General features: G+C 37.2%; 1 protein-coding gene across 13 annotated transcripts in view; it reads right to left on the bottom strand.

Moving 5' to 3' along the window:
- Positions 1-12,147, bottom strand: part of ZCCHC11 (zinc finger CCHC-type containing 11) — a 138,793-nt gene that overhangs the window by 14,704 nt on the left and 111,942 nt on the right. For all 13 annotated transcript variants that reach the window (XR_002345200.1, XM_021096637.1, XM_021096638.1 and 10 more), the window contains 4 exons: positions 3,944-4,021; positions 3,615-3,792; positions 3,309-3,356; positions 2,877-2,959 (listed from right to left, as the gene is read on the bottom strand). Coding sequence is in view for 12 of the 13 variants with exons in the window: in XM_021096637.1 (XP_020952296.1) it covers positions 2,877-2,959; positions 3,309-3,356; positions 3,615-3,792; positions 3,944-4,021 (387 nt within the window). In the remaining variant the exon portion in view is untranslated. The remainder of the gene's footprint in view (positions 1-2,876; positions 2,960-3,308; positions 3,357-3,614; positions 3,793-3,943; positions 4,022-12,147) is intronic.

Below are 12,147 nucleotides of genomic sequence, written 5' to 3'. Positions count from 1 at the left end.
AATCTTCACCATCATATTTTCTGACAGGGCAAAATGAAGGTCTTTTTAAAAATTTTATTTTGCTTTTCAGGGCCACACCCACAGCATATGGAAGTTACCAGGCTAGGGGTCAAATCAGAGATGCAGCTGCTGGCCTAAGTCACAGCTACAGCAATGCTGGATCCTTAACCCACTGAGTGAGGCCAGAGATCAAACCCTCATCTTCATGCATACTAGTCAGATTCATTTCCGCTGTGCCTCAGTGGGAACTCTCAAATGAAGGCCTTTCTCAATTTACCCAATTGCTTATGTAATCATCAGAAACCTAGGAATCATCCTGACTTATTCTCTTCCATTGATCACCTCTAAAAAAGAGATCTGCAGATGCAGGCAGATTTATAGATCTGATGGCAGAAAGTTAAAGGAATACCTATCTATTATCATTTGTCTCAAAGGGAAAACACCTAAGAGTGAGAAAGGGAGAGATGAAAAGTCCAATGAGTACTGAATTTTGAGTAAAATAAATAAAATCTGAAATAATTCTTATTGAATGGGAGACATAAGTAATTTAAGAAATGTAATTAAGAATGTCAGGGGAGTTCCCGTTGTGGCACAGTGGAAACGAATCCAACTAGGAACCATGAGGTTGCCAGTTCGATCCCTGGCCTCACTCAGTGGATTAAGGATCTGGCATTGCCATGAGCTGTGGTGTAAGTCGCAGATGTGGCTCAGATCTGGCATTGTTATGGCTCTGGTGTAGGCGGGCAGCAACAGCTCCGATTAGACCCCTAGCCTGGGAACCTCCATATATATGCCATGGGTGCGGCCTTGAAAAGACAAAAGACAAAAAAAAAAAAGTCAGATAGTATTGAAAGTCCAGTTGAGGGCTGGTGAACACTACAGTTGTACTAAATAAAACTGCCCAGTTTTAAGACTTTTTTTCCATTAGTGCTAAGCCCAAGCATAGAGGCATGGGGTACATGGCTGAGTTCATGTACGGTTGAACACGTAACAGTGCAAAAAAGAACAATGGTGCAAAGGAATTTAAAGTACATGCCAGAGACAGACCAGGGAATTTAAGTTAAATGGGGGGGAAAAAATGAAGACAGGAGATAACAGCTGGTAAACTGGGAGAAAATGTGTCAATATGTCAGAAGACCCAATTAAGAGAAGAAGAGTTGAAGTGGGAGTGTCTGAGTAAGCAAGAAAGTTCAAAGAATAGAAAATATACTTGTCTTATTATCATAACATCGTAAATGAACTATACCTCAATAAAACTTAAAAAATGAAAAAAAAATATTTGTCTTCATTTTCATTAGACTCTAAGGGGATGAAACACATCTATTTTAGCAGAGAAATAGGTAAAAAGTATAATTTCAATAAATATGTGTTGAAAGAATAATCTTTACCATGGAAAGGGCAAAGTATAAAAGCATGAGTAACAACACAACAAGATACTTTTCTACAATATTAGTTACAACACTGATATCAACCTAAATGTCCATCAAAGGAGAATAGTTAAACTGGTACATTCAAGCTATAGAATATCATATATTGACTTTTAAAACAGAATAAAGTAAATTTAAAAAAATGACTGACAGACTTAAAGGCCCCAAACTGCTATATGGCTCCCAAGGCAAATCACATTCAAGACCAAAGACTTTGATATGTACTAGGACTAGTATAACATACTGAATAATTTAAGAGTTACTAAAATTTTGTATTGCAGATTAAATTTAGCACATTTCCAGTTTATTGAGGACTCTACATTAGTATTCTACTGAAAAGTATGACTGCATGGAAACTGCTAGGTTCCTACCAAACATACGCAAGTATATTTAACACCAAAAGAATTCCCATAATTTTTAGGTAAAAATACTTTATCAATGCATCACCAGATTGTTGCTATGTGACTGTGCTTTTCATTCACTGCTATTTTAATTAATATGTTAGTAAAATTACTGTTGTATTTTCCTTGTGTTAGACATTTTGTTCCTGCATGACTTTTGCATTGTTTCAACACTGTCATTTTTTTTTTCCGTTATAATCATTATCACCCCCACCCGTCATGAGATAGGACTATCAAAAATGTTCCAAAGGAAAAAAGCTCTAAACTTTCTCCGCTTTTCTTAACCCCACACAGCCAAGAAAAAGTGATGACAATGGACTGAACAAGATCGAGTATATTCATTATGCGGTAACAGAGACATGGTTTTCGAGATTTTTTTCCTGTTGCCTTCTGTGAAACTAAGACCTCCTCCCATTAGAAAACAACGAAAAACCAGAGTAAGACCAAGAGGAACGGGAAACACTATACCATTCAGTGCAGGCAAAAGGAATCCTCTCAATTCCATGCCAATTCAGCTTACCAAGGGCTATACTGCAATTAAAACAAGCCTCAGCAAATGATAAAGTATTTCTTTGGTGTTGTCCTCTCTGTTTATATTTTCATCAATATTTCTAGAGACAGAAAAGGGGCAGTGGGCAGCACCTCAAATTCAAAATTTAAGGATTCTGAGTCTTGACTATCCACCCTCATTCATTCAACAAACGCTTATTTGGTGCATCCTTTGTGCCAGAAACTATGATAGGCAGTGGAGACATTATGGTAAACCTTAGGGGCATGGGCCTTTTCCTCACGGAGCTATAGCCTAGTGTGGGCGAGACAGAATAACAAAGAGATTAAATGGATAGATAAAATTTATTTAGCAAACAGGTATTTCACAGAATATGTTAAGTGCAATAAGAAAAAAAACAGAGGGAATTATAACCATCTCTTTCACTATTCCTAACAATTCAGAAACAGGATTAGGTTTCTTGTGCTACCAAAAAAAAAAAAAAAAAAAAGTTCTAGAAGAAAAAAGAAAAGATTCAGAATTCAAATTATGTAAACTTACAGCTTCTCTGCCAATGAGTGGATAAAAGGGGGTACCAAAAAGTTTCCTTCCATTGATAAATGCTTTCATGATGAAATTGGTCACTATTGAAGAAAGAAGAAAAACAATAAAGATGCAGACCTTAATGTGTAAGAGCTTTTTTTTTTCTTTTTTCTTTTTCTTTTTTTTGTCTTTTGTCTTTTTAGGGCCATACCCGCAGCATATCGAGGTTCCCAGGCTAGGGGTCGAATTGGAGCTGTAGCTGCCAGGATCCGAGCCATGTCTGTGACCTACACCACAGCTCATGGCAACACTGGACCATTAACCCACTGAGCAAGCCCAGGGATCAAACCCTTGTCCTCATGGATGCTAGTCAGGTTTGTTAACCACAAAGCCATGACGGGAATGCCTGTAAGAGCTTTAAAGCAGGGGATTTCTATAATGAAAACTTACTCTTTCTAGAAACTCCAGCACCAAGGTTATGATTCAAATCAAAAGGATCTAGAAAAGAAATGTTTAAGTTAAGAATTATGCTCATTGTAACAAAAATATACTTAGTAGCCATAACTAGAATCTAATACTATGTAAAATCAGTCTCATCAGAAAATTATTCTGTAACAATTACAGATTTAAGGATGGAAACTGATAAAAATCAAAAGGAAGAATCTTATACATTCTAACATGTTTCAGTTTTCTTAATTTCATTGGCCAAATAAATCCTGTTTTTGTTTTGTTCCTGAATATCAGCTAAATTATTACCTTCAATCGCAATACATTTGGAAGTCCACTGCTTCTCAAAAGTTGTCAACAGTTTTTTCTGCCGAATGCTAATTACATACTCTTTGAAATCAAACTCTTCAGTATAGAAGCGAAGCAGTCCCAACCAAAGCTCTCCTAATGTTTCTGTGTTCTTTCCAAGTGAAGGTAAACGTTTTTTCTACAAATGAGAAAAAAAAGGAGAGAGAGACAGACATATCTATACTGATCCAAAATATGTACTCCAAATCAAAGTAAAATTAAGTTAATTATGCAAATCCTAACATATATCAGTGAGCATTCCATAGCATTAAAACTATGAAAAAAATTACCAGTTCTTCCGTTTTATCAAAGAAAAAAGCATTCCATCCATCAACCATTCTCTGTGGAATCTGTTTTCCATCAAAGATCTGCATTAAAAAATCAATTTTATTAGATTTTGAGTCATCCAATCCAAAGCTTAAATACATTCATATCATTTTAGAATTTACTCAATAGACATACTAAAATACTTATTTCAAAATGAACACGTCAGAATGGTATAATTTCACGCCAATTTACTAAAAAATAAAATATGTATCTGAAAGACCAAAGCTGGGGAAAGGATATCTTAAGGGCATCAGACTCTCCAAATGACACATTTGCCATTATCTATTTGGCCTATCAAAACACAGTGGGGGGGGGCTGGCAAGATGGTAGAAGAGTGCTCACCCTCTCCCACAAACACATCAAAAAACACACATCTACATGTAATACGATTTGCACAGAACATCAACTGAATGCTGGCAGAAGAACTTAAACCTCCAAATAGGGCAGGACACTCTTGACAGAACTGCATAGAACAAAAGAAAAATAGAGAGAAAAGGAATCAGGATGGATCTAATACTCCAGTGAGGGAGTTGTGAAGGAGAAAGGGAACTACACCCTGGGAAGCTACCTATCCAACGGAAAGATCAACTGAGTCAGAGGGAACTCCAAGAAGCGGAGAAAAGCACAGCAGCAGGTCTGAGATCCAAAAAGCAGAGTGAAAGACGCACAGACCATCTGAGCCACTGACACAGACACCACAGACTGAGACGGTCGGTGGGGGTGGGGTGCTGAGACTTAGGCTCCAGAGGTCAGTCCCGGGGAGCAGGCTGGGATTGGAGGTGTGGAGACAGCCTAAGAGACTGGGGAGTGGTGCGCTGCTGGTGGGGGGAGTGGTATGCTAACGGTTGGGGAATGGAAAGCCCCAGCAGAGGGCACCCGGGAGAAAGTCCGGACCCGCAGGTGAGGCAAGGCGCCAGTGTTGGGAGGCGCCACTGTTGGGAAGGGGACAGGAGGAGGGGCAGGCTGCCACAGAAAACTCCTTGGGCCCCAGTGTGCACGCCTGCCCATTGGACTGAAGAGAGCTGAGTGCCCTTTCCTGGTGCCTGTGCCCACCCACGCAGATCCCGCCCTGCTGGCACCCGTGCCGCACCCAGCACCTGCGCCCATCCCACGCAGATCTAGCCCCCATACACATGGATCCAGCCCTGCCAGCACCCTCACGCGCTCCTGGCACCTGCAGCCAGCCTGCGTGGATCCCACCCACCTGCACCTTCACACACTCCGGGTGCCCCCCCTCCCCCTCAAGGAGCCAGCCCCGCTAAACCACCCTGGACTGTGCCAAACAACAGTTTGACTTCCCCAAGTTCGCAGAAAAAGAAAAACACAAGCACAATGAAGAAGCTCTGAAAACCATTCTCAGTTAAAGCAAGAGGAGAATTCACCTAAAGCAATCAACAATGAAACAGACCTCTGCAGTCTGACAGACTCTGAGTTCAAAAGGGAGATAGTGAAAATACAGAAAGAATTGAGAGGATATGAACAGTAATGCATATTCCCTCAGAAAGGAGCTAGAAAATAGGAGGAGCCAAGATAAACTAGAAAATTCATTTGCAGAGATACAAACCGAGCTAAAGGCAATAAAGACCAGAATGAATAATGCAGAGGAACCAATTAGTGACGTGGAAGACAGAAAAATGGAAATCACCCAAAACAGGACAGCAGACACAAAACCAAATGAAAAAAACATGAAAGCAATATAAGAGACTTATGGGATAATATAAAGCTGGCCAGTCTACACATAATAGGAATTTCAGAAAGAGAAGAAAAAGCAAAGGGGATTGAAAATATACTTGAAGAAATCATGGCTGAAAACTTTCCAAATCTAAAGGATACTGATATCAAGATACAGGAAGCACAGAGGGCCCCAAACAAGTTGAACCCAAACAGGCCCACACTAAGACATATTATAATAAAAATGGTAAAAGTTAAAGATAAAGAGAGGATTCTAAAGGCAGCAAGAGAAAGGCAAAGTGTTAATTATAAGGGAACTCCAATAAGGCTAACAGCTGATTTCTCTACAGAAACACTACAGGCCAGAAGGGAGTGGCAAGATATATTTAAAGTGCTGAAAGGAAAAATTCTGCAACGTAGAATACTCTATCCAGCAAGAATATCATTTAAAATAGAAGGGGAAATAAAGAATTTCTCCAACAAACAAAAGCTGGAAGAGTACAGCAAGATGAAACCTATTCTAAAAGAAATACTAAAGGGCTTCTCTCAAATGAAAAAAAAAAGAACTAGGATGGAGGAAATCACAATTAGAAAGCAGTCACTTAAATAAGCCAGCATACAGATCCAAACATGCAGATGTTTACAAAAAAAAAGACATCAAAATCATGCAATGTGGGTAAGGAAGTAAGAAAAAATAGATTCTTTTTTTTAATCTTAATGATGTGTTTGAGCCTATATGATTATCAGGCTAAAGTAAGCAGATACGGGAAAGTGTTAACTACTTAAAAAACAGGACAACCACAAATCAAAGCCAAACATCACGTTCACAAAAACTGAAAAGAAAAATACTCAAGTATAAAATGAATAGAAACCATCCAACCAAAAAAAGAAAAGAAGAGAAACATAGTCAACTGGAAAACAAAGCTTAAAATGGCAAAAAATAGATATCTATCAATAATAATAAATATCTATCAATAATCACCTTAAATGGCAATGGACTGAATGCTCCAATCAAAAGACACAGAGTGGCTGAGTGGATAAAAAAGCAAAAACCTTCAATCTGCTGCCTACAAGAAACTCAGCTTAGAGCAAAGGATACATATAGATTGAAAAGTGAGGGGATGGGAAAAGATACTTCATGCCAATGGACAAGACAGGAAAGCAGGAGTAGCAACATTCATATCAGGCAAAATAGACTTTAAAACGAAGGTCATAGAGAAAGACAAAGAAGGACACTATTTAATGGTTAAATGATCCATTAAAGAAGAGGCTATTACAGTCGTCGATATATATGCTCCTAATATAGGAGCACCCAGATACCTACAACTAATACTAACAGACATAAAAGGAGAAATTGATGGGAATACAATCATAGTAGGAGACTTTAACACCCCACTCACATCAATGGACAGATCCTCTAGACAGAAAATCAATAAAGCAACAGAGATCCTAAAGGAAACAATAGAAAGTTAGATTTAATTGACATTTTCAGGACATTACAGCCAAAAAAATCAGAATACACATTCTTCTCAATCAAGTGCATATGCAACATTCTCAAGAACTGATCACATATTGGGGCACAAAGCTAACCTCAACAAAGTTAAGAGTACAGAAATTTTTTCAAGTATATTCTCTGACCACAATGGCATGAAACTAGAAATCAACCACAGGAAAAGAAATGAGAAAAAACCTACTACATGGAGACTAAACAACATGCTACTAAAAAACCAATGGGTCAATGAGGAAATCAAGAAGGAAATTAAAAAATACATCGAGACAAATGATAATGAAGACACAACCACTCAAAATCTATGGGATCCCTCAAAAGCGGTGCTCAGAGGGAAGTTCATAGCAATACAGGCCTTCCTCAAAAAAGAAGAAAAATCTCAAATCCACAACTTAACCCACCACCTAAATGAATTAGAAAAAGAAGAACAAGATAAACCTGAAGTCAGCAGAAGGAAGGAAATCATAAAGATCAAAGAGGAAATCAATAAAATAGAGATTCAAAAAACAATAGACAAAATCAATCAAACCAAGAGCTGGTTCTTTGAAAAGGTAAACAAAATTGACAAACCTCTGGCTAGACTCACCAAGAAGAGGTGAGAAAAAACCCAAATAAACAAATGAGAAATGAAAAAGGAGAAATCACAACAGATACTACAGTAATACAAAAAACCATATGAGAATACTATAAGCAATTATATGCCAACAAATTTGACAACCTAGAAGAAATGGACAACTTTCTAGAGACTTACAGCCCGCCAAAACTGAATCAAGAAGAAACAGATCAACTGAACAGACTGATCGCTAGAAATGAAATTGAATATGTCATAAAAACACTCCCTGCTAATAAAAGTCCAGGACCAGATGGCTTCACAGGCAAATTCTACCAAACATTCAAAGAGGAACTTATACCCATCCTCCTTAAATTTTTCCAAAAGGCTGAAGAAGGAACACTACCAAAGATATTCTATGACGCCACCATCACCCTAATTCCAAAATCAGACAAAGATACCACCAAAAAAGAAAACTATAGGCCAGTACCTTTGATGAATATAGACGCAAACATTCTCAACAAAAATTTAGCTAACTGAATGCAACAGCATATCAAAAAGATGGTATACCATGACCAGGTGGGATTTATCCCAGGTTCACAAGGATGGTTCAACATACACAAATCAATCAACGTCATATACCACATTAACAAAAGAAAAGTCAAAAACCACATGATCATCTCAATAGATGCAGAAAAAGCATTTGACAAGTCCAACATCCCTCCATGATAAAAATTCTTACCAAAGTGGGTATAGAAGGAACATTCCTTAACATAATTAAAGCCATTTATGACAAACCCACAGCAAATATAGTAACTCAATGGAGAAAAGCTGAAAGCCTTCCCACTAAAATTTGGAACAAGACAGGGATGCCCACTCTCACCACTGTTTTTCAACATAGTATTGGAAGTCCTAGCCACAGAAATAAGACACACAAAAGAAATTAAAGGTGTCCAAATAGGAAGAGAAGAGGCAAAACTGTCACTGTATGCAGATAACATGATAATATACTTGAACTGATCAACAAATTCAGCAAAGTAGCAGGATATAAAATTAACATTCAGAAATCAGTTACATTCTGTATACTAACAATGAAATATTAGAAAAGGAATAAAAAAATACAATACCTTTTATAATCACATCCGAAAAAATCAAATACCTGGGAATACATCTGAACAAGGAGGTAAAGAACTTATATGCTGAGAATTATAAAACATTAATCAAGGAAATTAAAGAAGTTGTAATGAAATGGAAAGATATTCCATGATCCTGGGTTGGAAAAATTAATATTGTAAAAATGGCCATATTACCCAAAGCAATCTACAGATTCAATGCAATCCCTATCAAACTACCCATGACATTTTTCACACAACTAGAACAAACAATCCAAAAATTTATATGGAACCACAAAACACCCAGAATTGCCAAAGGAATTCTGAGGAACAAAAACCAAGCAGGAGGCATAACTCTCCCAGATTTCAGGGAATATTACAAAGCCACAGTCATCAAGACAGTGTGGTACTGGTACCGAAACAGACAGACAGACTAATGGAACAGAATAGAAAACCCAGAAATAAACCCAGACACTTATGATCAATTAATCATTGACAAAGGAGGCAAAAACATAAAATGGGAAAAAGACAGACAGTCTTTTCAGCAAGTATTGCTGGGAAACCTGGACAGCTGCATGCAATTCAATCAAACTAGAACACATTCTCACACCATGCACAAAAATAAACTCAGAATGGCATAAAGACTTAAATACAAGACAAGACACCATCAGACTCCTAGAAGAGAACATATAGGCAAAACATTCTCTGACATCAACCTTATGAATGTTTTCTCAGGTCGGTCTCCCAAAGCAACAGAAATAAGAGCAAAAATAAACCAACGGGACCTAATCAAACGGACAAGCTTTTGCACAGCAAAGGAAACCAAAAAGAAAACTTACAGAAATGGGAGAAAATAGTTTCAAATGATGCAACTGACAAGGGCTTAATCTCTAAAATATACAAGCAACTTACACAACTCAACAGCAAAAGAGCCAACAACCCAATTGAAAAATGGGCAAAAGACCTGAATAGACATTTTTCCAAGGAAGAGGTAACAGGTGGCCAACAAACACATGAAAAAATGCTCAACATCACTGATTACTAGAGAAACGCAAATCAAAACTACCACGAGATACCACCTCACACCAGTTAGAATGGCCATCATTAATAAGTCCACAAATAACAAATGCTGGAGGGGGTGTGGAGGAAAGGGAATCCTCTTGCACTGTTGGTGGGAATGTAAGCTGGTACAGTCACTATGGAGAAAAGTATGGAGGTACCTTAGAAATCTATACATAGAACTACCATATGACCCAGCAATCCCACTCTTGGGCATATATCTGGACAAAACTTTCCTTAAAAAAGACATAGGCACCTGCATGTTCACTGCAGCACTATTCACAATAGCCAAGACATGGAAACAACCCAAAAATCCATCAACAGATGATTGGATTAGGAAGATGTGGTACATACACACAATGGAATACTACTCAGCCATACAAAAGAACGACATAATGCCATTTGCAGCAACATGGATGGAACTAGAGATGCTCATACTGAGTGAAGTAAGTCAGAAAGAGAAAGACAAATACCATATCACTTATATCCAGAATCTAACATAGGGCACAAATTAACCTTTCCACAGAAAAGGAAATCATGGACTTGGAGAATAGACTTGTGGTTGTCAAGGGGGAGGGGGAGGGAGTGGGAGGGATTGGGAGCTTAGGGTTAATGGATGCAAACTATTGCCTTTGGAATGGATTAGCAATGAGATCCTGCTGTGTAGCACTGGGAACTATATCTAATCACTTATGATGGAGCATCATAATGTGAGAAAATAGAATGTGTACATGTATGTGTAACTGGGTCACCATACTGTACAGTAGAAAAAAAAAGTATTGGGGAAATAATTTTAAAAAATAAAATAAGTTAAATTTAAAAAACAGTCAGTACAAATTTAATGAAGTAAAACTAAAGAAAAAAACAAATGAAAATGGCATTTTCATTAAAGGATTATAATGTAGAAATACATAAGAGGTAATATTACCCATATACCTTAAAGGAAATCTATGAAGTAGTTTGTTGTGGGGAAGAACTCTAGTACCTTTAATCAGTTATCCATACCAGATGAGGCTGAGAAGAGCCTGGACACAGATTTTTAAAACAGAAAATTAGGTGCCTTTCATGACATTTTGATAGAGATTGTGAAATCTTTATGACTAATTAAAAATAGTAATTTTCTGTCCTAAGGAGAGGAGAGAAGGTAATGCTATGTTACTGGAAAAAAGTATTCCATAAGACACTTGTACAGGTACAACTGACCTCTACAAGGAATTTTGAGACTTATTTTATACAGGAATTTTAAGAAAGAGATGCAATAAAGCAAAAAGTTGGAATAGGTTCAGAGTCAGCAGATCTCACTTCTACTCTTAGTCCTTGCCAAGAGGTGATTGTGGACAAGACAATTACCCTTTCAAATTCTCAGTTTTCCCAATAAAAAATGAGAGATCAGATTAATTAGTCAGTTGTTTTCAAACTTTATTTTTCTTTTAAGCTGTAGAACCCCTTCCTATAATGGAACTTTCCTGGAAGCTCAATACATGAAACAGATAAAAACAGAGGTACTCTGATAAAAGCATGAGTGGAAAAAATTAATTAACTTTTCCTTCCTCCATTCATCACACATATACTCATACACTCCTAAGGTTTGTCAGAATATATTTTAAAACCACCAGATAAGGTGATCTCAAGTGGCTCCTTCCATTTTAGATGAGACAATGATTTACAAAATTTACATGTCTGCTCTTCTAACTTCACTCTTAGATTTAAGTTCCTTATGGGCAAGGACTATAATTTATCTCTAGAGCTAAAATTCCTACTACATCAAAGCCTACTATATCAAAGTATAGAGAATACTTCATATACATTTGTTAAATGAATATATTTACTCTGTAAGCATGTCTACATAAATATCAGGTTTACAGAGACTTAAGCTAATAATTTTCTTTTTAATATTTACATGTAACTTTGTTACCTGGAATCATCTAGCATAAATTTCAACATCTCATAAAACAAAAACGTGAAAAATCTAGCAATTACAATATCTAAAATAAAAGACATGGGATCCTGCCCTCAGAAAGAAAGAAAGAAAGAAAGAAAGAAAGAAAGAAGAAAGAAAGAAAGAAAGGAAGGTTTTATAGAGCCTGAAGCATGATATTTTGCCCTCATAAATTAAAATGCTATTATACAAGCTGCCTCTTTAGACCCTGATTATTTTAACAGAATTCTTACTTTTAAGAAACAACCAACATCCAAACCCAGTTATGGTGGCTAATAACACAGTAAACCAGACCTGTGGGCTCTGCAGGGCATTTAATCACTGATTAA

This window comes from Sus scrofa, chromosome 6, assembly GCF_000003025.6.
Source record: "Sus scrofa isolate TJ Tabasco breed Duroc chromosome 6, Sscrofa11.1, whole genome shotgun sequence".
Taxonomy (NCBI): Eukaryota; Metazoa; Chordata; class Mammalia; order Artiodactyla; family Suidae; genus Sus; species Sus scrofa.
Note: the sequence above shows the minus strand (reverse complement) of the source record. Positions and strands in the feature narration are given on the sequence as shown.